This window comes from Pipistrellus hanaki, assembly GCF_964339955.1.
Source record: "Pipistrellus hanaki genome assembly, chromosome: 13".
In the NCBI taxonomy this organism is placed as follows: domain Eukaryota; kingdom Metazoa; phylum Chordata; class Mammalia; order Chiroptera; family Vespertilionidae; genus Pipistrellus; species Pipistrellus hanaki.
In genome coordinates, this window is record NC_140515.1 from 35,635,006 (window position 1) to 35,662,527 (window position 27,522).

A 27,522-nucleotide genomic window follows, 5' to 3' on the forward strand; every position below is an offset into this window, starting at 1 on the left:
AAAAATATTTTTTATTGACTTCAGAGAAGAAGGGAGAGGAAAAGAGAAATAGAAGCATCAATGATGAGAGAGACTCATTCATTGGCTATTTCCTTCACACCCCCTACTGGGGACGGAGCCCAAAACCCCAGCATGTGCCCTGACCAGGAATCAAACCGTGACCTCCTGGTTCATAGGTGGATGATCAACCACTGAGCCACACCAGCTGGGCCATTTTAGCTATTTTAGGTGTACAGTTCAATGGTGTTAAGTACATCCACACCATTGTACAACCATTGTTGCCATCCATCTCCAGAACCTTTTCATCTTTTCCAACCGAAACTGTACCCATTAAACCCTAACTCTCTACTCCTTCCCCACCCACACCCCAGCCCCAGACAACCACCATTCTACTTTCTGTCTCTGAATTTGCCTGTTCTGGGTTCCTCGTTGTAAGTGGAATCATGTTTGTACCTTCGTATCTGGCTTATTTCAGTTAGTGTGGTGTTGTCAAGGTTCACCCACTTTGTATGTAGCATGTGTCAGAATTCCTTTGTTTTTACAAGCCTCCACAATATTTCATTGTGTGTATATATCACGTTTTGTTTAGACTTTCATCCATTGACAGGCATTTGGGTTGTTGCCACCTTTTGGCTATTGTGAATAATCCTGCTATGAACACTGGTGCACAAATATCTGCTCAAGTCCCGGCTTTCAATTCTTTTGGCCATATGCCCAGAAGTGTAAATGCTGGATCATATGATTTTTTTTTTTTTTTACAGTGGCTGTACCATTTTACGTTCCTACCAGCAATGTGCAAGGCCTCTAATTTCTCCACATCTTGCCCAACACTTGTTTTTTTAAAAAATATATTTTATTGATTTTTTTGTTTGTTTGTTTGTTTTACAAAAAGGAAGGGAGAGGGATAGAGAGCTAGAAACATCAATGAGAGAGAAACATTGACCAGCTGCCTTCTGCACACACCCCCAACTGGGGATGTGCAGGCAATCAGTGTACATGCCATTGACTGGAATCGAACCTGGGACCCTTCAGTCCGGAGGCCGACACTCTATCCACTGAGCCAAACCGGTTTCGGCGACACTTGGTTTCTTAAATAACCATCCTGGTGGGTGTGAAGTGATATCGCATTGCGGTTTGGATTGGACCAGCAGTATTGTGGTTGCTTCTTTTTCTGTGTGTGGCTGCTTCTTTGATGACCTGTACTCCTCAGGACCTTGAAAGTTTGTGAGATCAGCACTGGGGCCTGTCTCAGTCACCTCCACGTCTTCTCCCCCAGCAGAGTGCCTGCCCAGTCAAATAGGATGGCCAAGAAACCGAACAACCGAGAATGAATGAGATCTGGTCCAGGTGTCCTTTCAGACCCCAGGTCCAGGTGCTCCGAGTGTGAAGCAGGCATCATCCACGCTGCTGACGGGCTTGGGTGTGCTCCCTCCGTGGCAGAGCTGGGAGCAGGCCAGTTCTTTGTGCCACTTTCCCAGTACGGCCATTTGCCTTCAGGCGATCCTTAAACCACTCTGGCACCTGACGTAGACCTGGCCCTGCACCTCACAGCCTAGGAGACAGCATGCAGGAGGGAGGTGCTGTCACACACCCAGTCAGAGGAGACAGGCAGCCCAGTCCGGACATTCACAGGTGACAACAGCCCACAGTTTAGGGGACTGCAAACTTTCCCCACTCGCTTATGCAAAATATACTCGAAATTTGTTTGAGACATTTGGAAAGCAATGCCAAACCTGAAAACTTGGCAGCGCCCCTGTATTTATGGGCCCTTTAGAAATGTATCAGCTCAGACAAAGTTGGTGCAGGGGAGTGAGCAGAGAAGTGTGTGTGCCAGTTTGTTTGAGTATGGTCAGGTGGCAGTGTGGGTCAGGGGGGCGTCCCAGGCCCAGAGCCTGCTCTGCCCTTATTCCTGAGCATGCCCACTGGGTCTCCAGGAGAGCTTAGGAGTCTCTGTACTTTCCCATCACTTTTCCTAATGGCTAGCACAGTCCCTGGCGTGAACACACTCATCCACCCGGGTGTGCTGTGCGGCTGTGCACTAAGGGCAGGGAGTGAGCAGTGAGCCTGTCACTCTGCCTGCTGGGCCCTCCGGGACCCTCCCACTCTCTGCAGTGCTTGGCCCTCCACAGAACCCTCCGAGGCCTCTCAAAGGCAAGGTCACCAGCATAGGGTGTCATGGATTCAGGACGAGAACCCAGGCCCCAGGCTCCCAGGCCAGCCCTTATAGCATCAGTTGGCCTTGCCCCAGGGAAGTGATGTGAGCCTGTAGCATCACACCCGTCTGGGTGTTGGACACGGGCCAGTGTGGGTGGAGGGATTCTTAGTGTGGTGAGGAGTGAGGTGCCTAGCGAGCACGGTCTCAGCAGGGACATTTTACAGTGTGGGGCTTCTAGACTAAAGTGACTGCCCCTAAGACTCAGACCCTGGCAGTGTCACTGAGCCGCACCAGCCTTCCTTCGAGAGGGCAGTCACAGCCGTCAGACTGGAACCAGAGCCTTCTAGCTCTTTAATAACGCATAGGGAGTTTCCCGATCCAGCCACCTTATGGTGTCTGCCTCAAGGGAAACTGAGTCTCAGAAAGGTTTAGAAACTTACTCCAGTTCACACAGCTACTACCTAGGGTTAAGACCAATTGATTGCTTTTTCCTTTTAAATGACGTTATTCAGATATGCTTGACAAGTAAAAAGCTTTACATATTTAATGCTTATGATGCGTATACTCCTAGCCCTACGCAGTTTGAGCAGACAAGAGGGTCTCCTGTTTAATTCGGGTCAAGGGCACGTACCTGTTGCAAGCTGGATCCCTGGTCTCAGTTGGGGTGTGAGCAAAGAAGTGTGTGTGCCAGTTCGGGAGGCGATCCATCAATGTGTCTCTCTCACATTGATGTTTCTCTCTCTTGGCCTCTCTCCTTCCCTTCTCTCTCTACACATCAATGGTGGGGGGGGGGGAAAATATCGTGAGGTGAAGATTATCAACAACAACAAAAATATGTATATAACCCTGAAACCATCACCACCATCAAGGTCATAGACTTATCTATCACCTCCCAGAGTTTCTTCCCACTCCCTTTTTTATTCTGGGCGGGGGAGAGAAGGGGGAAGCGTAAAGAACACTTAACATAACATTTGCCTGCTTAGCAAATTTTAAACTTACCATGCAATACTGTGCTATAATATAGTACTGTGGTCGGCAGACTGCGGCTCTCGAGCCACATGCGCCTCTTTGTCCCCGTGAGTGTGGCTCTTCCACAAAATATCACAGCCTGGGCGAGTCTATTTTGAAGAAGTTGCGTTAGAAGAAGTTTAAGTTTAAAAAATTTGGCTCTCAAAAGAAACTTCAATCGTTGTACTGTCTATATTTGGCTCTGTTGACTAAGAGTTTGCCGACCACTGGTATAGTGCATCTCCAGAACTTATTTATCTCGCACACCTGAGACTTTATACCCTTCGACCGTCACATCCTCATCCCCACCCTCACTTCCCTCGAGACCACCATTCCACTCTCTGCTTCTACTTCTACAAGTTTGGCTATTTTAGGGTCAGACACATGAGATCATACACTATTTGTCTTTCTGTGTCTGGCTTCTTTCATTAAAGCCAATTTCTTGACTCCCTATACTGTGTGTTTGTTTCATCTCATTGCCTCAGATTTCACCAAAAATCCCAGTAGCCAGCCCTTCTCCAGGACACCTCTGTTGGGAGGAAGAAGGTGTCAGGTCCCAGCCAGCTGCGGAAGTCCGAGAGCCATGTGTCTGATGTGGCTCAGGAAAGGGAGATCTCCCCAGGCCCAGCTCCCCCGTCCCTGCAAAATATCACCATTTCAGATCTGGTTTCACTGTGGACATTGAGTCGGTCACATTTGGGTTCAAATGCCAGCCCTGCCTTAAACCAGCCACTTGGTAGACCCAGTAACTGCTGTGAGCAGGAGACAGTGTATGTCACAGCCGGTACAATAAATAGATGTTCAAAATCCTGGCACTAGAACTGGGGTCTCTACAGTAGAGCCTATAAATTGGAGAAAGGCTCAGCACCCCACAGGGGACAGGATGGGGTGGGGGAGAGGGGGGGACAGAGAAACACAGCTCTGGTTTAAGGCCTAAGCCAGAAAGAAGGGCAATGGTTATGGAACGAGACATTGTTGAATTCTGGCTGTATTTACTAATGAAAACATTTTTAAATTAATAGCTTTTACTGTCATTTTATTTTTAAAGTATCATGTGTTCTTTGAAAAATTACAGAGGCAAACACACACACTCACAAACACCACAGTCCCATCACTAAGTCTTCCTGAGTTTTTTTCTGCATGTTCTATTAGTCCAGATGAGTTTTCTAAATTAGAGATCATACTCTTCCAAACCACTGGTTATTTTGGGGAACCTGCAAGATGTTACAGCGTCTTTCCATTGCTAATAAGACTACATCTCCACCATGATTCAAAGGGGCTGCCTCCTACTCACCCTAAGGCTGGCCCACTTTCCATTTGAATTCTGTAGGGAAAGGTGGGCTAGTGGGTGTGGCGTGAGAGGAGAAAGGAACAGAGACACACTAACCAGAGTCCAGGAGCTGGTCACTCTCCTGGGTGCTCTGTTCTCTGCACACAGCAGGTGTCAACTTTGCCTTAACCAGACAGAAGTTTGGGCCTCTTTGCTTTCTGGTCAGTCAGGGAGCGCTCTTGGCCAGCAATTTTCCAGTGTCCCATGCAAACATCAGTAGAGAGGACAGGCAACTGTGGGGATGAATGTGCATGTTGGGGAGAGGGAGGGAGGGGAGGGGAGGGGAGGGGAGGAGAGAGGCCCAGGAGGAGGGCTGACCTCTCCCCAACCCCATGGTCCCCAGCAGCCCCGAGCTCAATAGCACTGAGCAGAGTCCAGTGTGCGAGGCAGATCTGGTCCACAGCCCTGTTTTCCTGTGTAGGATTTCGATGCCCACCTAGTTCAGGGCTCTACCCTCTCTGGGAGCACCACAAATGAGAATCAAACAGAATCCCATTAGTGCTAAGTGAAGAAACCCACAAGTCAGGTCAGTAATGCGAGTGGTTTCCATTGGCCTAGACAAGGCAGGAAGAAAATGCATCTCATGGAAAAGAGCCCTCAAGAACCTTCAAGATCTTGGAGAGCTGACAGTGCTGACTGTTCACTGCGGGCCAGATTTAAAACGGCCTGGCCACGTTCCCACAGCACAGGCGGCAGGGAGCCCACAGACCACCTGGGGGTCTCTGGGACCCTCAAGAGTGGGTCTCATGGTGTGGCCTGGCTCCGTGGATGCAGCCTCAGCCCTCCACCTGCAACAGGAGGGGTTGAACTAAAGGGTCTTCCAGCTTCCCCAATTCTCTGATTCTTGGGAGCCGCCCAGGTTTCAGAAGGTTGTTAAAAGCCTTTGGCAGGAGGCTCTCCAATGAGATGCAGTGTTTCGCCCAAGAATGAGGGCTCTGGAGGACCCAGCTGCACACATCGCAGGGTGACGCTGCCTTCTGTAGAGAACTACGTTCTGGGGTTCTACGCCGAGGTTGAGCTCAGGGCACGGAAGGCTGGCAGGCCTGGGTTTTTACCTTGGATCCCCCATTTCCAGCTGCGTGGCCCTCTCCTCCAGAGATGAAGGTATTGGTCCCTCCACGCTCAGCTCCCTGCCTGGACCCACAGAGGAGAAAGAGTGGATGCCCATGAGAGGAAGCGTCCTCTCCCACTGGAGAAGGGCCCACCCTCTCCCCTTTCTCTCACCTTCGTTCCCAGAGTCACTCCCAAAGGCCTGGGAGAAAGGCCAGGTCCGGAGGCCAGCGGTGGAGCCAGGAGCCTGGATGGTGGTGACCAGCATGCACTCTCGTTGCAGGGAACAGCAGCTTCGCCCACACCGAGCTCTGTCAGAAGCACTGGCAGGACCTGCCCCCCAGTAAGTGCCACAGCAGCACCCAGGACACCCGGAAAGAGACCAGCAGTATGTGGGCTCTCATGGTGGTCGCCCAGCTGCTGGCGGGCATCGGGACAGTGCCCATCCAGCCGTTTGGGATCTCCTATGTGGACGACTTCTCGGAGCCCAACAACTCGCCCCTGTACATCGGTGAGTCACAGGCTTGAAGAGGGCTGCAGGGGGCTGGGGAGGGGGGTGGTCAGGTCCGATCTGACACTTAGGCTCTGAGGGGCTAATCTGAGGTCTTAACCCCCTTTGCTCCACAACACAGCAAGCGAGTGCAGAGGTTTGGGGATCAGACAGACCTGGTTTGAATGGCAGTTCTGGTACCTTTCAGCTATGACAGGGGTCGGCAAACTCATTCGTCAACAGAGCCAAATATCAACAGTACAATGATTGAAATTTCTTTTTTTTTTTTTTTAAAGAAGATATTTTATTGATTTTTTTTTTTTACAGAGAGGAAGAGAGAGGGATAGAAAGTTAGAAACATCGATGAGAGAGAAACATCAATCAGCAGCTTCTTGCACACCCCCTACTGGGGATGTGCCCACAACCAAGGTACATGCCCTTGACCGGAATCGAACCTGGGACCTTTCGGTCCTCAGTTTATCCTGAGCCAAATCGGTTTCAGCTGAAATTTCTTTTGAGAGCCAAATTTTTTAAACTTAAACTTCTTCTAACTCCACTTCTTCAAAATAGACTTACCCAGGCCATGGTATTTTGTGGAAGAGACACACTCAAGGGGCCACAGAGCCACATGTGGCTCGCAAGCCATGGTTTACCAACCACTGAGCTATGAGATCTGTGCAAGTGGCTGAGCTCCAGGGCCCCGGGTTCCTCACCTGCAGAATGGGGCTAACAGTGTCTGTGTGCTGGGCAGCCATGGCACGACATGAGGTCATGTATGTAACCATTTAGCCCCCTGTCAGGCCCAGGGAAGCTCCTTGACCAGCAGTAGCTACTGGTGCTGTCAAGCCCTCAAGGCCTGGGCTGGGGCACACATGTCTTTCTGAGTCATCTACTTATGCACAGATTGGCCTCAAAGAAGCACATGCAAAGAAGGTGGATGACTATCTGACTGCTCAAATCCTTCCCTTAGCACAAGACATATTGAGCATCCTCAAGGGCCCTATACTCCAGACCAGACAGACCACACCCACTGGCTCTGTGGCCTCACAAGCTCCTGCCAGGACCTCCAACATTGTCCCTGCACAGGCCTTTGCCCACCAGCACTGCCCTGGGCAGGCATCTTTAAATGCCAGGGAGACCGTTTCCCTCCTGGCAGGTGGATCTCTCTGGCAGCTGGCTGGAGGAGAAACAGCTTTGGTTCTGCATGTCTTAGGATCTTGAGCGATTCTGGCATTGCCTGGGGTGTGGATTTGTCAGAGTCAGAGGACAGATGATGTGACATCTCAGGAATCCTTCGGCTAGGGAGGAACCTGGGGCTGTCACACCTCAGTTCCCCTCAGCCAGCCTCTTTACCCTGCTCTCCTTTACAGCCATCTTATTTGCCATCTCCGTCTTTGGACCGGCTTTTGGGTACCTGCTGGGCTCTGTCATGCTGCAGATCTTTGTGGACTACGGCAGGGTGGACACAGGTGAGTGTATGTGACGATGCCTATCCCATTGCCAATTTCATAAAGCAGTCTCCCTGCCCTCCCCCCCTCCACCTCCACCCTTCACCCCACCACACCCCCAGCCAATCAGGGCAGAAAGTGAACCTTTAATTGCAAATGCTCATTGCCACTTGCTCATTTCTATGCTCACTTTTGCTGTCCCCCAGACAGCTCGGAGCAGCAGATGGCATGTGCCTCCCCTCCCAGGGCCCATGTTGGACTCTAGGAAAAAGGAGGGTACACTGCTGGAGAAAAAAAACAACAACACACAAACCCTCAGGAAATTTGCAACTCAGGATAGCTGCAGGAAAACCTTGAGACCTAGGGAAGTTGCCATCACAGCTGCCTATCTTGGTGGTGGTATTAAAATCATCCCCACCAGCCAGAAGATGTGTGTGGAAGGCAGGTGTGAGCCAGACCCTCAGGAATAACACATCTACCTGTTCCAGGCACACAGATAAGAGCCTGCCCGTCCCACAAAGAATATGAGCAGGTGTTCAACCCAGCCCTGCTGCCAGAACCCACAGACTCCTGCCTCCTGGTCCATCAGACCATGACGTCATCTGCATCATGTCCTCTGCCTGTACTTCAAACCCAAGGGAAAAGCCAGGCGGAGCTTCCAGCCTCAGGGTCAAGCCATCTTTGCCCTTTCGCTGGCACTGGCCTGCATTGGTTCCTGGCTGTTGGTTGACCAAAAGAATCTCAACTGAACTCCTGGTCCTCCAGGGACAGTGCCCAGGGAAGCCTGTCATTGTTTGGCTGAGGTCCATTCTGCTTCTTCTTCTTCCCTCCTAGGTAGTTCCCTATCAAAGAGAAACACAATGGCAGGCTCTTAGATGTGAATGGGAGACTTGCCAGGAGTAAGCATCTCCTTTGCGGGCCAGGCAGCCCACTCTGTGGGTGTTGTTTCCTCGGGCTTCTGAGGATTATGAGGCCTCCTTTCTTAGGGAGCAATCCAGTTGGGGAGCAATAGTATTCACTCGTTTAAAGCTCAAGTTTGGACATCAGGAAGACATAGGTTTGAAACTGTTCAATAATTTTAACCTTGGACAAGGACATGGTTAACCTCTCTAAGGTTAAGTTTCCTGATTGGTTGGAAATGGGTGGAATAGTCCTTCCCTCTTGGACTTACTGGGAGAACCCAGCAAGATAATAGATGCAAGCGTGTGGTCTAGTGTCTGGCCCATGATAAGCCTCGAGAGAGTTACTGCCAAGGATGGGGAGTAAAATAAGGTGAAACGAAGGTTCTGATCCCTTCAGCCTGGGAGTATTTGATGCTCTGCTTCATGTACAGTGGCCTCCATTTTCTGGGGAGACCAGAATGGCTAGGATAGGGAATGTCATTTTGACCAAGGTTCTAGTTCATGGCCTTACCTCTTCTCCATAGTGAGGAGAAAATCACCCTCATCAGAGAGTCTCTTCCCAGTAAGGTGAGGTCATGCATTCATCCAACGAACACTGGTGTCCTTTGCTTTCTTTTCAGGGTTAGTTAACTTGAGCCCTGGAGACCCCCGCTGGATTGGAGCCTGGTGGCTGGGCCTGCTCATCTCCTCAGCCTTCTTGGTTCTCACCTCCTTCCCCTTTTTCTTCTTTCCTCGCACAATGCCCAGAGGAGTGGAGGTAAGGTTCTGAGAGCCCATAACGCTATGTATAGGAGTTTAAGAAAGGGAGGTGAGGGTAGAAAATAAACAGATCTGAGAAGCTGCAGCAAGGTAAGCACATTCTGAGTGAAATCTAAGTAAGTCTCATGATGCAGGACTTTTCAGAGGCTTTGAGAGATAAGAGTGCTGGTGAATTTCCAAAAGATAATATCTCATCAGTGTGCCCTTCCCATGGTAGCATCCAGGAATGTAGTCAGGGAAACACTGAGCTCATCTAAACTGGGATAAAAATAAAAGCTGACTATGTGACCTGGTGCAGTTGACTTTTGCATTCCAAAGGGCCCATCTTGCCTGAAGGACTGAGCAAGATGGGAGTCCTAGTGCTTGAGGGTGAGGGTGGGCTGAGAGTAGATCATAGTTAAACAGACTGACCTCCTACCCATCGTTCAGTCACGTCTGTTGCGGAAAGAAATCGGGGAAGAATGGAAAACGAAGATGAGAAGTCTGGGTGGGGACTTTGATGGTGGGCTGATGGGTCTAAAACCCGTTTTGATCCCATGAAGTTCTGGGGTGCTGCAGTGATGTGGCTACCAGTCAGGTGGCAACATGGCAGCTAGGTTGAGGATGGGATTTAGGAAGGAAGGAAGACTGGAAATCTGATGAGGCCAGTGCAGAAGCAGGGGATGACAGATGAGGCCAGGGAAGGCCTAGATGTTCTTCAGAAAGCAAAGGGCACAGGTGTTTACAGGAAGTGCTAAGGACTCAGCAGTGACCTGGATTGGAGGAGAAGAGGGGCTGCAATTAGACCAAGGTTGTGAGCCAGACACACAGCTCAGTGCTCAGCAACGAGGTATATGAGATCTTGGCCCAATCTTGGGAGGAGGGGCATGAGTAGGAAGATCTGGGCTTGTCTTGGGGGGAAATTTCAGAGGGCAACACATCCTGGTGGTTTTGGGGTCAAGCAAACCTGAGTTTGAGTCCAGCTCTGCTACTTATAAACTCAATGAGTGGTCTTAGGCAAGCTTCCTTGTTTCTAAGTTTCTTCTCCTTTACAATCCTGGAGATAGAGTGGGTATCCCAAAAGGAGGCTGTGAGGAGTGGGACAGTGGCATGCTAGGCACAGTGCCCAATGTGGAGAGAGCGTTGAGTGAATGGCAGCTCCAGTGCCCGGTGATGAGTTTCCCCGGAGGATCGCACTGTGTCAGCACTCAGGGCCTTGCAGGTGTGGTGGTGTAGAGCTCTAGCTGATGAGTTCGGAAGAGATAGGCAGGTTCACTGAGGAGGTACGCACAGAAAGTTCGGGCCCAGGGCCAGGACAGAGCTTTGAGCAGGACTCAACTCTGGGCTCAGAAGGAAGAAGGGACTCTGTAGAGAAGATAGAAAAACAGAGCTGGGAACATACGTTCTAGACTAGTGTGGCTCAGAAGCCCACAGCCCCTGGAATCTGAGGACAGGGAAGAAACGTAGCCATGACAGACAGGCCAAGGGTGAGATCCAGTCAGACCCTTTTTGGCATTTGTTGTGAGGAAGTTACATATGAAATAACATGCCCAGAGCTATCTTGGGAGGCATTGGTATGGCAGCATTCTGGTCAGCAGCCAAAGCACTGGGCTCACTAAATGCAGGTGGCATTTATTTCAAGAGACATTCTCTGGACACCCTCCCATCACTCCTGGGGCAGCTCACTGCTGCCCAGCCCTGAGCACTGAGACCAGAAGGGTCAAGGGCCCAGGAAGTGTGGCTGCGGAGAGCCTGGACCATTGATTTCCTTTGCTGCCTTCAGGCATCTCCCGCCATGACGGACGAGCCAATGAGGATGACGGTCAAGCCAAGAGGCTCTCTGCTGGATTTCATTAAACGTAAGCCAGTGACCCGGCAAAGCCCTGGGTGGGCTGGGTTGGTGGTGGTAGTGGTGATGGGGGGAGGGCAATCAGGAAGTGCCCAAGCCCATGAGGCATTGTGTATGATAAGGAGCATTATGAACAGGTGGCCTATAATTGGCCCATCTCACAGGAGGGGTTTGATTAGGAGACACAGATTCAAGCAGAGCCAGCTCAGCCCCATGTTCTTCTCTCTCCTCCCTAGTTTACATGGAGGTGAATGTCCCCACAGCTAGTCTTATTTCTTACCTACCCGCCACCTGATTTCTTCCAGATACATTCTCATTTTATTAATTTATGTGTTTTTAAATATGTTTTTATTGATTTCAGAGAGAGGGAGGGAGGGAGAGAGAGAGAGAAACATTGATGAGAGGGAAACATCAATTGACTGCCTTGTGCACGCCTCCTACTAGAGATCGCGCCTGCAACCCAGGCATGTGCCCTGTCCAGGAATCGAACCAGTGACCTCCTGATGCATAGAACGAAGCTCAACCAACTGAGCCACACTGGCAGGCCATATTCTCATTTTATTTTACCCAGGAGTATGTTGAGTTGGGATCTGAGAAGCTGTGTGGCCCTGGCCAGGCCACTGAGCTCCTCAGGGCCTCAGACTCTGCCCTGAGAACAACAGGAGCGTGGTCTGGAGGGAGGAGGAAGGGCAGTGGCCAGGCTCCCAGTACCCTGACGACTGTGGCCCACGAAGGCCTGGCCCCTGATGGTGGTCTGTTTGCAGGGTTTCCCCGCATCTTCCTGAAGCTCCTCATGAACCCTCTCTTCATGCTCGTGGTCCTGGCTCAGTGCACCTTCTCCTCCGTCATCGCTGGCCTCTCCACCTTCCTCAACAAGTTCCTGGAGAAGCAGTATGGTGCCTCCACTGCCTACGCCAACTTCCTCATCGGTGAGTGCCAGCCGGACCAGACACAGACAGGAGCCAGAGGAGGACTTGCCCAAGGGAAAGACGTTTAAGGACCATTTTCTTGGTTGGCAGTGTAGAGTGCTCTGAACAAATTGCTGAGCCCCTGTCATTCCAGGCAGGAGTGGGTGGAGGCGGGGGGCTGCCTTCCTCCCCATCAGGGATTGGAGGCCGGACAGCCTGCCAGCGGCCCTGAGACATTGGGGGCAGCCGGGGAAAGAGAGCATCAGTTTCAGGTAAAATGCTCCTGCTTCTGCTCCTTCTTCTCAGGCACGTGAATACATTTGCCTGGTAGAGAGTATGTGACCCAGGGATTCTGGGCTCTGGCTACACTTTAGGCTCCTGGGAGCTTTAAATAATACAGGTGCCCAGCCCCACCCCCTTCAGTACAGCAGCGTCTCTGGGTGGGGCTCAGCATTGAGCATTTTTGCCAGTCAGGCTGAGAAGCACTGATGTGGACCCACCAAGCATACAAGTGAATTACTGGGCTCAGTCCACAGGTGAGTTTGACTATATAGATGCAGCAAGGACCCCCACCCCTGTGTGGCCCTTGGATGTGCCTTTACTTCTCTAGCTTAGGCCTCTGACTAGCAGGCAAGGGGCACCACCAGAGCCTTGCTAACCTCGTGTGGTCACAGTTAGGATGCAGTGAGCGGTCAGGCAATGAAAGGCACCCACATTCAACCCGCTTCCTTCTGGACACAAGGCCCCACGTCTATCATGATCCTCAGGTTGAGAACTGCTGCTGTAGAGCCTAAGACCATCGCAAAACACAGATATTTACATTATGATTCATAACAGTAGCAAAATTATAGTTATGAATTAGCAACGAAAATAATTTTATGGTTGGGGGCACCACAACATGAGGAACTGTGTTAAAGGGTCGAGGCATTAGAAAGGTTGAGAACCACTGCGTCTAGGTCAAGGCAGCTCTGCAGGTGTGCCTGGCAAACAGTAAGTGCTCAATGAATGTCAGGCATTGCTACTGTAATGGAACACCTCCAGTGCTCCTTCGGGAAGTTATGCCCCCAGGCCTGCGCACACAGACCCGCTTCCCTCTCTCTCTCCAGGTGCTGTGAACCTCCCCGCCGCAGCCCTGGGGATGCTGTTTGGAGGAATCCTCATGAAGCGTTTTGTTTTCTCTCTGCAAACCATTCCCCGAGTGGCTGCCACCATCATGACCATCTCCATTATCCTATGTGCCCCTCTCTTCTTCATGGGATGCTCCACTCCAATCGTAGCGGAAGTCTACCCACCTAGGTAATGGGAATGAGGGCTGAGCAGATACCCTCTTCTAAAGGCCAGAGCCTGGATCTGGCTGCCATACCTCTTCCTTGCTGCCTTCTCAACTCTTTCCTCTCTTTTTGACTTTTTGACCTTAATCTCTTATGTGGATACTTAGAAAGCTAGGTCTTGAATAAAATGCTGAATTATAAGAAATCAAAGGGTCCTGGTGGGCCACCAGCTATCAGGGTTAAGATTCTGTGTTTTTAAGAAGCACCAAAAACTAATTAGTTTGGTTTCAGGGTGACTCTGTAGGGCTGTGAGCCTCAGGAACCAAGAAATAAGCTGTGTTTGGCATCAGCTCTGTGCCAGCCAGAAGTAGTGTCTCACTGAGATGCTAAAGAAAGATGAGAGAAGGAGACTTGAAAAGAACAATGAAAGTGATGGCAGACTTTTACAACAAGGGCAGTTTGTACTCCGTGAAGCAATCCGGGTCTACCTGGCTCCTGTCCGTTTGCATAAAGCAGCATGGTCCTAAGTTTTCAGTCTGGCTTCAAGTTCAGAAAGAACTTGAGAGGCTTGTGAAGGGGGCATTTAGCTTTTTCCTGGGTGCTACCTTTCAACCACCTCTCCTTTTAACTTTTGCCTAATGAGGCTACAACATTGGGAGATGCCGTGCCTTTGAGCCTCGTTGCTTTCTCTGTCTCTCTCTCTGAAATAACCTCTTCGGTCTTCGGTGGGGAAGGGGAGAAGGGCTATGGTTACTCAGGATGGGAAACCTCTGGTTTCTACTGGTCTTCTGCAGGCTGACTGTGGACTGAGAGAAGCTGAAAAGGCCCTGGGCCTATGGGTGTCTTCTCTGGGAGTTAGCGGGTTTTGTCATCAGTTCTGACGCAGCCCTTACTAGCTGGGGAAAGTACTTAACTTATCTAACCTTCACATCTTTGGTGTTCTCATCCATAAAAGGAGCATAATAATTATGGAATGATTGTGATGACGTGCGTGACAAGCCCCCTGGGCACAGTGCCTGGCACGTAAGAGAGGCCCCGTTAACGTTAACATTGTTAGCATAATTATTTGGGCAAAGCTCTGGGCTGTGGTTTGTCAGCCCTATCCCAACCCTCCCTAAAGAAGATCGTGAATATTGGGTAGGAGGGATGGTGGGAATGGTGAGATCATCCAGTGACATCTCCTTGTTGGAGGCTCAGGGGGATGGAGGACAGAGTCTCCACAGACCAAGAGACAGGAACCATGCAGACCTGGATTGCTTCACGGAGCCCCGCCTGCCCCTCAGCCTGAGCCCAGGTGGAGGAGAAGGGAAGGGAAACTTTGCCTGTGACTTCTGTGTAGCGTCTGCTCTCTCTCCCATCAGAGTCCTGCGTGGTGGTTTGTCTTGAGCACTTTGCAGTGGTGGTGGAGGTGGAGGTGGGTGGTTGGGGAGGGTTTGCCAGCGGAGCCTTTCTGCCTCGCAGCTGGTGGGGTTGGGCTTCAAGTAGCGGAAGAAACAGAGAGGGGCCATGAGCACCGACCAGCAGCCAGTTCACCGTGGGCCCCAACAGGCATAATTCATGGTGTTGTCGGCCCCAGACACACCAAGACATACAGCGCACCAGCCAGGCGGGCACTCGCCCCGGGTGGAGTGGAGAGTTGTTTCTCTGGTCTTGCTTTGTTTGAGTCCCTGTTTCCTGTTTTCCTGGCAGCACATCAAGTTCTATGCACGCGCAGCCGCCTGCCTGCCGCAGGGACTGCTCGTGCCCGGACTCCATCTTCCACCCGGTCTGTGGAGACAATGGGGTAGAGTACCTCTCCCCATGCCACGCGGGCTGCAGCCACATCAACGTCAGCACCGTAGCCTCCAAGCAATGGGTAAGGACAGGAGGAGCCCCACAGGGTCCCTAAGCTCAGTGGGCACCACCCACCCCATCCTCATGGCCCCATCCCGGCCTCCAGGCCACACACCCCCTCTATCTGCCTCCCCTTCCCCAAGGTCATGACCGATGCTTACATCCCAAAGTCAATTAAAGATTGGCCGATATTCAACAAATGCACGTTCCTAAGGCTCGGAGCAGAAACCAGCCAAAGCACTCCTTCAGCGGAGACCTCCCAGTCTCATCCTGACGAGCCCTAATGGACATCTTTGGGTCCTGCATTCTGGCCCTGTTGGAAAGCCAACACAGCCCAGGCCCAGACAAGTCAAGGACACAGGGTCCTCTGGGATGTGGACCTGGAAGGTTAGAGTTGGAAGTAGCAATCAAGGGCATTAGGTTCACACCCTCAGCTCGCAGATGTAGCCACACAAATGGCCTGATGTCATGCAGTTATTTTAGGGTCAGATCTGACTTTAGAACCCAGGACCCTATCTCAGTCTAGGGGCACATCTGCTCAAGGTCATGTACGTCTTGGCCACCAGCTTTCCACACATGTAACCAACATTCGGTAGTTCACTTAGTGAGGTCCTATCATCCCTCTGGATGCTAGGGCTCCTGGCCTTTTAGGACCAGCCAGCAGCAAACTAAGTTCAGTTATTCAACAAATAATGGACACCTGGCACAGCGATGCATGCTGAGGACATAGTGGCGGACCCATCCGACAAGGTTCCTGCATTTATTGGAGTTTGAATCCAATAAATGCACAAGATCCTTTTAGAAAGTGGCTCATGCCATCAAGAGAGTTAATGGACAGAGTGTGTCCGGGGGCCTCCCTGAGGAGATGACATTAGAACTCAGTCACCAGAAAAAAACCTGAAGGGGAAGTATTTGCACTAAAGCCGTGGTCGGCAAACTGCAGCTCGAGAGCCACATGCGGCTCTTTGGCCCCTTGAGTGTGGCTCTTCCACAAAATACCACAGCCTGGGTGAGTCTATTTTGAAGAAGTGGCGATAGAAAAAGTTTAAGTTTAAAAAATTTGTCTCTCAAAAGAAATTTCCATCGTTGTACTGTTGATATTTGGCTCAGTTGACGAATGAGTTTGCTGACCACTGCACTCAAGGAAGAGCAAGCACCAAGCCCCAGGGCATGGCTGAGCTGGATGCAGGAGAGATGAGAGAAGGCCGAGGCTGGTGCCAGGCCAGGGAGCAGGCAGGGGCCAGAGCCGGCAGGCCAGGTTTAGGAGTTAGATGTTCTTTTTCCTGAGAGCACTGGGAAGTCTGTGCAGTTCCCCTAAGGAGGGGAACACACCTTATGCCCTTATGTCTGTGTGGAGGTCATGGGCAAGGCTAACCCCACTTTCCATCCTCTCTCCGAGGATAAGGGCAGCTGCTTCCATGGCCACCCCAGTGGGCAGAGGAGTGTGAGTCTCAGGTGGAGCAGGGACAAGGGGCTTGGACCAGATGTTCTCTCAGCTGCCTTCTAGCTGGAGGAGACTGCGGTGGCCTCCGTGGTTTGCTTGTTATCATTTACTTACCTCTGACTCACCTACGTCCAGAAAGAATACTGACAAGTTTCAAATAGTATAAATCGTCATTCCTTAGCATCATATCAAGGGGAAAAATAGTAAATTATAAGAAAATGGTGATAGGCTAGTCCGTCAGACACTGCACTCAGGGGGTAAAGACCACCTGGGTGGTGGCTCGGTTGTCCAATAGTGTTGACCATGTGGCTTGCCGGCTTGAGATTGGACCTCCCTCCCTGGAGGCCTGTACAGACAGGAGGAATTCCTCTCTGGCAAAGGCCAGGCAGATGAGGAGCTTATTGGATTCTATTGTGTGTTCTCTGTTGTCTGCCCCTGTTTATACCTTCCTAACCCTCCCTGCAATAAACACACACACAGCAAAAACAGCAACCCACAAAGCCGCGGCTGCTGGGCGCGGGGTGGCCTGGCCCAGAGAAGAGCCCTCCCAGTCTCCGGCCCCAAGCCGGGTGGACCTTGCCTGGCAGTGGAATCCTGTGTGTATGGATGTGGGTGTACCTGCTGGAGGAGCCCAGCCTACACTGGACAGCTGGTTCCTATTGCCCAAATGGGTCAGGGGTAGGATCCATGGGACACCTTGAAACCCTCGGCTGACCTCTCCAGCCTCTGAATCCAGCCTCACCCAGCTCCTCAGGGGATCCAGGGACAGAGGGATTGAAACCTGAGGGACTGTCTGGTGCAGGCGTTTGATGTGTGTGCAAGCAAAGTAATGACGTTTTCTCTTTTCGCCTCTCCTTTTTCAAGATCTATTTGAACTGCAGCTGTGTGACCGGGGGATCTGCTTCAGCAAAGACAGGATCATGCCCCAGCCCCTGCGCCCACTTCCTGCTCCCATCCATCTTCCTCATCTCCTTCGTGTCCCTCATCGCCTGCCTCTCCCACAACCCCCTCTACATGATGGTCCTGCGGTGAGCGCACCTCTCCTGGCCCGCGTTTGCCTTTGCTTTGTGCTCAGATGCCCACTTAGCTCTCCTCCCTTTCCTGGTCCTCAGAGTCCTTTGAACATGATGTACAGTGTTTTTTGGGTGAAATGGGGAGATGATGCCAACACGGCAGTGCAGGGGGCCCCACCTGTGCCAGGCTCTGGGCAGAGCTCCTCACTGGCTCTGTTAGCACCCCCATTCTGCACAGGGGAGACCACTAGCCCAGGAGAGCAGAGCAGAAACAGCTGATCCACATGCTAAAGCCAGGCTGCCTGGCTCCACACTGTGGAAATACCTGGAGATTCGCTTATTTTTAAATCCTGAAAGAGCTGAGAGGAGTGGGGAGAATTCAGTAGGACGGATGAAATCGGGGATCGAAAATCAGGAAAGTTCCAGAGACAGGATGAGGGCAATGTGCAGGGATGGAAATGAGAAAAGTCCAGTGTGCTAGGAGCCAAAGCTAAGTCCTCCGGTCAGAAGGGGGAGGCTGGCCAAGGCAGGAGGGGAGGGCAGAGGTGACCCATTACAGTGGCAGCTAAATGTCTCTGAGGTTTTGGCAGGGAATGACCCTTCCCTCACCTCACTCTCTGCAAAGGAGAAAACTCACCAACCAAGTTCACCTAACCCACCCCTGCCTGCCTCCCTCCTGTCCTCACCTGCCTCACAAGCAGAGAGGAAAAACTATGGGATTTACATACTGGGGTCCAGGGCCCAAGGCTCAGCTCTGCCATACACTGGTCGAATGTCCTTGGGTTTTGCCAACCTTGCTGAGTCTCAATTTCCTCATCTATGGAAGGAGGTTAATGATGTTGACCTCAAAGGATTGGGGTCAGGATTAAATGGTAAATTCCTTTGTAAATACAGGTGCTCTACATATTGGCTAATTATCACTATTAACCAAATAATAATAATAACAGCTAGCTAGGTACCAATGACCTATTTTCCCCAGAAGCTTAGGAGCTAAGGGAGAAGCAGAAGCAGCCACTTGTCAGCGTCTGGGGTTTTACCCTCTTTACAAGTTTGCTTGCAAATTGCTGAGCTCCCATATCTGCTACAGTTTCAAGGATGCTGGCAGAAGACAGGAGACTCCAGGGTCATAGGCAAGGACTTTGCTACTCATAGCACAGCAAGCAGCATGGACCTTATGTTGCATCATCCATCCTTGTCTCTCAAGTCTTAGGGGGCGACATGGAGGTGCCCAGGTGTGTGTGTGTATGTGTGTGTGTGTGTGTGTCACATGCAGTGGGTGTATGTAACAGTGTATGTATGAACACTTCCCTTGGGAGAGCCACGGCTTCTGTAGACCGCGCCTGCTCTTGGTCTAGGGGGCGATTTTACCTCGTGCTTTGAGGTTGAGCCTTGCAACCGTGACCCTGAGAAGTGATCCGGGACAAGAGCAGTCAGGAGTGTGTAGATACTTAAGAATGTGTAGGGATTCTCAGTGCTTCTCCTCACACCATTGTCACCCTCTTTTCCACCACTCCTCACCCAGTGCTTTCCAAGGACCACCACTTTCACCTAAGGCCCTTGAAAGGGTCCCCTTCTTGCACCCCAAGTCAAATGGACCATGGTAGACGCTCTGACCCTGAGGAAGATCTGTGGGAGGCCATGATGGGGAGAGGGCCCACCTCTAGGGCGTCTGGTTCTTGGGTCTGGGGTGGGGCCTGGGAGTACGAATTTCTAACAAGTTCCCCCGGGGATGCTGATGCTACTGGTCCAGCGATCAAGCTTTGAGAACCATTGATACAGAAGACAGAAGCATGGGCTGCGGTGGTCCCAGCCTGCCCATGGCTTGTCGGGCTGCATGAGGGCAGGTTCTGACGGAGGCTGGCTGCCCCTGACTGAGGGGAGGCATGGCCAGAGTCCTCCGCTCATTTCCTATTTGTTGTTTGTTTTTTTCAGTGTGGTGAACCAGGAAGAGAAGTCGTTTGCCATTGGGGTACAGTTCTTGTTGATGCGCCTGCTGGGTAAGAGTCTGAGATGCCCCCTTCCAGAGGCATGGCCCCAGGACATCTGAGGGCAATGGGGTGCAGGGCAGGGATGGACTAGTCCTCTCATCTATGTTGTAAAGAGAAGCTGTACATGATCAATACAACCCCAGATGCCCCATAACACTATATGGGCAGTTTCCTTGGTACTTGTGGTTAAGAAAGATTTCATCTATGGCGTTAATTCCCAACTAAATTATGTAAGAAAAGGGAAAAGCAGACACAACTGAGCATACCTAATAGAGAATTGAAAGCGGGTATTTTTTTAAACCTCTTTCTGAGAACTCACCGTCAGAACAAAACCTCCATTTCTCTCCCAGCCAGAATGGCAGCTGAGCTCAGCCCTGGTTTCCCTCCCGTTTTACAAAATTCACTCCCACTGCCATTCACAAATGTTCCTCGGTACCTATGGGGTCCTGTGCGAGCAGCCCAGACCCGCGGGGAAATGGAGCAGTGCCCATGGGATTAGCAGTGCCCACAGGAGGGCGAGCTGCCTTCGGGAGCAGGGCACACACCAGCCCTGCTCCCTGGTGCATGGAATGGAGCAGGGGCATGCGTGGGTCTCACCCACATTGCAGGCTCTTCCCCAGACTGCTTACGCTGCACTGACCCTTCCCAACACATCCGGGCACTAGATAAACGGGGCACTGATATGGAGAGCCTTGCAGGTTAAGGAAGTAAAGGGACCAGGTTCAACTGGAGGTGTGTTTGTTAGGACCTAGCGGGTGAGCACTGCAGGGTGGAGTGTAGCAATTGCAGCAGAGGGACTCCAGTGAAGGAGTACTTTCTGGCCTCAAACCCTGAGCCTGACAGAGCCTTCTGCGCACTGTTACTCGGGAGCCAGGTCTGCACTGGGCCCTGCAGTGTCTTCCGTGATCATTATAATTCTGGGGAGTGTCGGTGTGGGAGCTCCTGGGCCAGCTGAGTGGGAGCCTTTGCAGGGCCCTCACCGATGGAGATGGGCTGAGGTGTTCAGATGATGAAGAATGAACCAGCCTCACAGTTCTGCTTCCCAAGGTCACAGGGATTCCTAGAGGCAGGGCAGAGCTGTACTCACACCTGTAACATGTAGGGGAGTTGGGGGGGGTGGCTCCCCACCCTGCCAGGCATCTCTGCCGGCAGCTCCATGTGACCTGAGCTCTCTGAACTCCCTTCTTGTCGCTGCCAGCCTGGCTGCCCGCTCCAGCCCTCTACGGCCTCATCATCGACTACTCCTGTATCCGATGGAACTCGCAGTGCTCGGGGCGGCGCGGGGCCTGCACCTACTACAACAACGACGCTTTTCGAGACAGGTGAGGGCCAAGGAGGCCAGGCCCAGGCCTGAGCAAAGGGGAGCCATCTGTTCTGGTGGCTATTGTGGGGGGTGTCAGGGTTCCGAGGGAGAAGGCCAGAGGGGAGCTGCCATAGTCAGGGAGCAGGGGCCATTGGTGATGGGCATCTCAGGGTTTGCAGAGAGCCAACCAGGTAACAAGACTTAGGGCTACTCTGATGTGACCCCTTCCCCCCCCCCAGCCCCCCTGCAACCTGGGATCCCCAAGGCCGTTGGGAGAGACAGCAGCAGAAAGAAGTGTGTCCAAGGGAAAGGGGAGGGTTGGCGTCCGAGGGAGAGGCTGTGGCTGTGGGATGGTGATGCCAGGCCAGCTGGTCACTGCTCACAAAGAGGTGGCCCCTTCCCAGCTCCTACAAGAGGTCAAGGGCAGGCGGGTCCAACCTGCCTCGGTGGGTCTGAGCCCAGGTACAGTGCCACTGAGTTCTGTGCCACTTCCAGCCACCTCACCTGCTGCCGTCCTCACACAGACCAGAAACAGGGAGGAGAGTGGACTTCAGGGGGCTGGGTGGGTCTGGGCACGGTGCCCAGTGAAAAAGAAGGCCCGGAGAGGCTGGACCAGGAGGGCAGTGAGAAGGTGGGAGGACAGGACCCTCAGGGCTGGCTGGGCTGCAGTGTTCCTTTGGCCCTCTAGGGGGCGGCAGTGCAAGGACAGGACCACTGGATCAGGCGCAGCCTACTCACAGGGAGGCGTGTGCCCTTGTGGATCAGAGGAATGGGGAAAGTGGTCAGCACCTACGTGGTGACAGGTCCTTGCCTGAGTCGTGAGGACACATTCCCTGGGCCACTAGTGAGAGTGATGCCGCTCTTGCCGATGGCCCTGGGACGCACGCAGGCTGCAGAGCCTCCACAGCCCCTCACCCGTGCTGTGTCCTCCTGCCCACAGGTACCTAGGCCTGCAGGTGGGCTACAAGGTGCTGGGCACGCTGCTGCTCTTCTTCACCAGCTGGCGGGTGAAGAAGAACAAGGAGTACAACGTGCAGGAGAGGGCTGCGGGCCTCATCATCTGAGCTTCGGCCCTCAGCCCGGCACCCCCGGCTCCGGAGCGTGGACCTGCCCTTCCAGGCCTGCCTGTATTTACTAACATTATTATGTCATTTCCTTCCTGTTTTTTAAATAAGAAAACAAACCCCCGTCACCATTCGCCTTCCCTGCCTCCTTCCAAAGGCTCCCTCTCAGGCTCTCTGTGCTCCTGGGCTGGGTGGGCACAGAGCTGCAGGGCGGGGTCTTCACTGGCTCCTTGGGAGGGACCCACATCCCACGTGCTCCTCAGTGCTGGGCCCTCCAGAGAGGATGCCCCCGAGGCAGCCCCCAACCAGTCCTGGAGAGAGAAAAGGGGTATCTATCCAGAGAAAGGGGGGTGTGGGCTAAGTGGGCTAGGAGATGGGGGAGCCTGGCTGGAGCCCCCTTTGCATCTGGGTTCAGCATCAGCACAGAAGCCAAGAGGGGCCGGCTCCCTGCTCTCAGACCCTCCTTCCGCCCCCAAGAGGCCATTTGGGAGCTGCCATGTTGGGAGGGTCAGCCAGCTGGTCCCTCCAGTTACCACACTCAGGCACTTGAGCAGGGACCAAGACACCCGAGGATGGGTCACCCAGATACTGTTCACATTAATTCTAGGCCCTTCTGTAGATGGGCCCGGGCCTGTTTGTCTCTGTCTTTCTTGGGGGGATATTTCAAACTACGAAAGCCACACCACCGTGAAGACCCAAGGAAGGCTGTGAGATGGTCCTGCTGCCCAGCCTTCCACCCCCACAGTGTGGGGACAAGGCCCGTCATCTCAGAGTGACGGGAAGACCCTCTGCCCGTTTCCCTGGGAGCAGATGAGGCAGCTTCCCATGGGCTTCCCTGTCCGAACTTCAGACGCCGCAGAATAAAGAGGCAGCCCAGGATATCAGCAAAGCAGGTGACAGCGCCGAGGGGAGGTCCAAAGCTGCCAAGCTGGAGGATGAGCTGCAGCCCACAAAACAGAGGCTGGCGAGGTTGGCTTTCGTGATTTCACAGACACTGGTTTTCATCCGTGTTTTCTCGCCTCATCTCACTGTCTCCAGAGGTGGCGCCCTCTTATGGCCTGAGTCGCTACTGCAGCCGTGCGGTACAGGTTCAGAGTGAGAGCCAACAAAGGAGGCCTTCCAGACACAAATATATTTATTGGACTTGGTGCAAGGCCTTGTTAGCACAGGGCTCTCCACTGAGCTTCTCTGCCATCCCACCTGCCCCCTCTCCACCGACACGAGGGCCTCCTCCCAGAGTGTGAAGACGCAGCAAAAATCCGGATATTGTCAACAGGATCTTAGCCGTCCCTGGTGCCCAGACTGACCCTGCACCTGGCCATTTGCCAGGCAGAGGCCTGGTTGCACCGCGCCCTCTGGGGTGGCTGGACACTGGTCACTGCCACATGTGCATCGCTGAGGCCACTCCTCATGGGAGACTCCTCCAGAAACGTATCAGACGTGACCTCTGCAAAGGCCAAAACGTTGTGTCCATGGCCAGACTGCCAGGAGACTGAACTTGGTGCAAGCCACAATCACAGCAGCCTTACTTCCAAAGCCACCAGCCTTATTTCCAAAGACCTCACTCCGGACGGGAGGCTCCGTGCCACCTCAGGGGCCAGATTCAGCGTTTAAGATGGTCCCGCTTGGAAAATGACTCCCTGCCACTAACCCTGGTCTTGCTTGCTGCGGTTTAAATTCTGAAGGCACTGCCTCCAGCTGAGTTCGTGAGCAGTGAGTGCCAACCTTCAGATTCTGGAAGACCCGTTGCCCTGCCGAGCCTTTATTCTGCTGTGATGTTGCTATTAATATATTATAATTTTGCTATTGGCGTAAGTTGGTCGTGGATTTGTGCTGCCATGCGTATCTGTCAGAGAGCAGGCAGAGCCTGTGCCTTCTGGCCAGAGGAGATGCCCATGCCACAACCCTCAGGGCTCCATGGTCATGGGCATCAGAAATAATGCAACTCTCCACTCATCAGCCTGGTACAAAGCAGGCAGCAAGTGCTGCTTGCAACTTCAGTGACATTTCTGCAGGTACCTAACGGTCAAAGGCCCATGGTGCTGGGCTCTCAGAAGGCCTGATTCCGGCCCTTGAATTAATATCCAGAAGTGGTTTTGCCATGAACAGCGAAGTCCACAATATAAAACAGAATTAATATCATAATCATCATTGATCACTTGGTCGCAGCCAATACGACCACTCCCAAATCTTTCCTCCCGGCTGTCAGCAGGGAATGTAATGGTGGGGCAGCAAAGCTTACCAAACTTCCTTGAGTGCCAGACTCACAGAGGATGCTGTTGGAATGCAGATTTCCAACCTCCTCCACCCATCCTCAGAGTCTATTTACGGGCGTCTGAGGGGGACCCAGGAGTGGATCCTTGAACTGGATCCTTGTGACGGGCTGATGTGGGTGGTTGTGAAACCCTGTGGTAGGTCCACAGTGCAACCCCGTGTTGGGGATGCCCACGTGTGCTTAGGCCACTGAGAAATGTACAGACCTGATAGGTCTTTGGTGAGCTCAATGGAAGTGAGGGATGACAAGGTGAAGGAGCACCAACAAATCTGACTTCCTGAAAGGCTGCAGGCAGGAGCTAATGGGCATGCAACACGGTCCAAGAGCTCACATTCATTGTATTAGGCTCTTACCAGTACTAAGAGTGGGATTCTCACTCTCCAAGCTTGAGAGTACAAAATGTGTCACAGTTATTTCTTTAAATCAGTTATGTTTGACTTCAAACCCTCATTCATCCTGCTGGCTGGCAAGTCAATGCCAACCATGCCTGGGGCTGGCTCCCAGAGCCATCTGTGGGCTGTGGGGTCCTGCCACTGTCAGTCTTTGGTTCTTTCCCAGTCTGAGGCCCCTGCCACTGCTTCTCCCCTGAGCCTGGAGACTCTGCAGAGACCAGATCCCAGCCTAGAACCACCTCCCTGTGCACACGCCACCAATGCTGTCCCCCTGGCCAGTCCCAGGAAGCCCACCCCTCCACTCCACGCCTGTCCCAGTCCCTCGGGGCTGAACAAAGAAGCCAGGAAAGGAAGGCTCTACAGGAACCCTTTTATCCCATCCTTCCTTGAACATTCTTGGCATGACAGAGGGAAAATGCAGTGAGAATTGAATATGTCATGTCTCCCTAAATTATTATTTGTCTCAAATCCCTGTAGGGTGGTCCTCAACATAGCCCCACAATGGAGACCAGACTGATCTTAAGGCCCCATTTGAGGATGAGGACTCTGAAATCAAGGAAGTAACCATTGTGGCCAACTTCGTGCAAATAGTAACTGGTCGGACCCGAACTCAGACCAGGCTGTCCAGCCCTCTCTGTCTGGTCCAGCTCCAGCACCAGCTCTGTCTTCTCTACTGAGTCATCCTGACCTGGAGAGGAGGCCTCTCTGTTCCCACTGACGTTCACGGGCCCTTGGGATGGAGGTGGGAAATCTACTGAGGGCCGGCCATGTAAGATGGGCCATGGAGGTGGGGAGAACCAGGTAACAGGTCATTTACCCACCTGCTTACTTCTTCAAGCAGCCAGATCATCACGACTGTTCACTAACCAGGGCCACCTCAGCCCTACAGCACCGCCAGTTAAAGGAGGGTTGCAGAGAAAAGGGGACAGAGAGGAAAGGCTTCCAGGAGAAAAGGCCTGAGGATCTGCCCATAGACCTTCAGGGGAACACCCCCACCTGGTGACGGGTTCGCAGATTCTTGCTTAGGAAACAAAGCCACGTTGTTATTTATTTTTCCCAACCAGTCTCAGAGCAGATATGGAGAGATGCATTTAAGCTGGGACTGAATCCAGTCAGTATCAAATTGATATTAAAATGTATTACAGATTCCCAAAGAGATTGCAGAGTGTGTGTGTGTGTGAGAGAGAGAGATCCTATCTTTTATAATCACAGTAACTAAATACCTGGGAGAAATGTCTATCTCCTACCAAAAGCACCAGAATCAGTATAACCTTTCCTCAGAGATTAAATATGTAACCTGGTCCTGGGCAAGCCCTTGGCAAATCCTAAGTGAGAGCAAGTTTTCCTCTTAGGACACACCCTGCCCATTCGTCCACTCTACCGCCCCACCCCACCGCTCAGTGTGGCCACACTATACAGGGCTCAGCCTGTCTTGCTGAAGTCCTTGCCCTCCAGCTCCTGCTGCTCTTTGATGACAATAACTGAAATGTGCATAGAGCTTTACAGCTCACAGTGCCATCCATTTAGCAGACTCCTTTAGGGTAGGTAAATCGGTCAGATAGGCTGGGCCATGCTATGGAAACAAACCTCACTCCGCTGTCACGGGACACAACAGGAGTACATATCTTGCTCAACTGAAGTCCACTGCGGGTTCAGGTGACACTCCAGGGCAGTGGCCTCCAGATGGTGGCTCAGTAATCCAGACCACTTGGATCCTGAGGTGCCTCCATTTCATATCGATGCAGATGTATATGTAATTCAGTTCAGCGAGGAAGGGAGAGGGAGAGAGAGAGAAACGTTCCAGGCAAAGGTAAAGCAGCGGGAAAACCTGCGCAAGTTCTGAGAATTCACTGCCCACCAAGGTGAGGCCTGGAGAGGCAGTTAGGTCCAGGCTGAGAGGCTCCTGCAGGGTCTTGGGGGCTGGCTTACCAGGAGCCTGGTCCTGCTCCTGGGTCAATCCATGGCTACCTCTTCCCACCCAGGGCTTGGAGAACAGCTCAGAGCCCAACCAATGAGTCCCAGGAAGGCACTCCTGGCTCAGGGTGCCCTCCTGGAGCCTACGCTGGGAGGACCCCTGAGTGTGCCATGCTGTATCCTAGAGGAGCTCTCCTCTGTCCTCCCTGCACACTCACCGGAGCCTCCGCCTCACATGCTTGCAGGAACCGTGCTCCAAGGCTCTCCCAGCCCAGGATTGAGTAGAAGCTGCTCTATCCCTTCCCTCCCACCTCCTCTCTCCCACATCTGGGCGCTGGAACCCCAGGCTTGCAGCTGGAAGTCAGACCTGGCTCAGTGTCAGGAAGAGTGGGGCAGCTAATTTAAAGGGGCATCTATTCAGGCCCCCAGATGTGTTGCTAACCTCCTCCTCCTGGCTCTGTGGCCCCTCCATGTGCCGTACGTATACCAACCAGGCATCCCTTTTATGGACACCAAATCCATAAACGTGGCCCTGGAGGTCCCAGGTAGGGCCAACATTTGTTTAAAACTCGGTCCTCGGGACATCTCGCAGCCTGGGAGATCAGGATGAGGCCGGAGCTCTCCCTTGGCCCACCATGGGGAAGGGGCCAGGCAGGTTTCACACTGTCCCCGTCTGACTATTGGCCCTGAGCCGCCTCTCCAGACGCACGGAGTTTCTGGACGGGCTCCTGATGCCCTTCAATAGCTCAAGCATGTTGAGCCCTCAGACGCTGTCCTAAGTGCTTCCCATAAGTTAGTGCCTTATTGTCACCAAAGCCCTATGAGATGCAGTGATCACACCATTTCACAGGCCAGGAACCTGAGGCGCAATCAACTTGGAGCTTCGCTACTTTCCTCTCATTTTCCACGGAAGAGGCAGAGTGGCAGTCGGACACCAGGGGGCGCCGCCCCATCGGCAGTGACCCTGCAAGGAGAGGGAGGAGGCGGTGCCACGCCTGCGGGCAAAGGGACGCAGGGGAGACCGGCTCTGCCTAGGATCCTACAGGGTTGTCCCCACCACCACCTCCCACCCAGGCTACCCGCTCCAAGCCTCCGACAACCCAGCTTCCCCTGCGCTGACCCCACTCCCTCCCACATCCCCCTATTC

General features: G+C 52.7%; 1 protein-coding gene across 1 annotated transcript in view; it reads left to right on the forward strand.

The window, feature by feature from the left end:
- Positions 1-23,603, forward strand: part of SLCO2A1 (solute carrier organic anion transporter family member 2A1) — a 70,000-nt gene extending 46,397 nt beyond the window's left edge. Inside the window, exons 4-14 of the mRNA XM_084902128.1 lie at positions 5,827-6,054; positions 7,404-7,502; positions 9,004-9,140; positions 10,905-10,980; positions 11,735-11,899; positions 12,985-13,174; positions 14,839-15,004; positions 17,291-17,454; positions 19,372-19,436; positions 20,626-20,749; positions 21,671-23,603. Of these exons, the coding sequence (XP_084758254.1) occupies positions 5,827-6,054; positions 7,404-7,502; positions 9,004-9,140; positions 10,905-10,980; positions 11,735-11,899; positions 12,985-13,174; positions 14,839-15,004; positions 17,291-17,454; positions 19,372-19,436; positions 20,626-20,749; positions 21,671-21,794 (1,538 nt within the window). The 3' untranslated portion in view covers positions 21,795-23,603. The remainder of the gene's footprint in view (positions 1-5,826; positions 6,055-7,403; positions 7,503-9,003; positions 9,141-10,904; positions 10,981-11,734; positions 11,900-12,984; positions 13,175-14,838; positions 15,005-17,290; positions 17,455-19,371; positions 19,437-20,625; positions 20,750-21,670) is intronic.
- Positions 23,604-27,522: the final 3,919 nt, after the last annotated feature.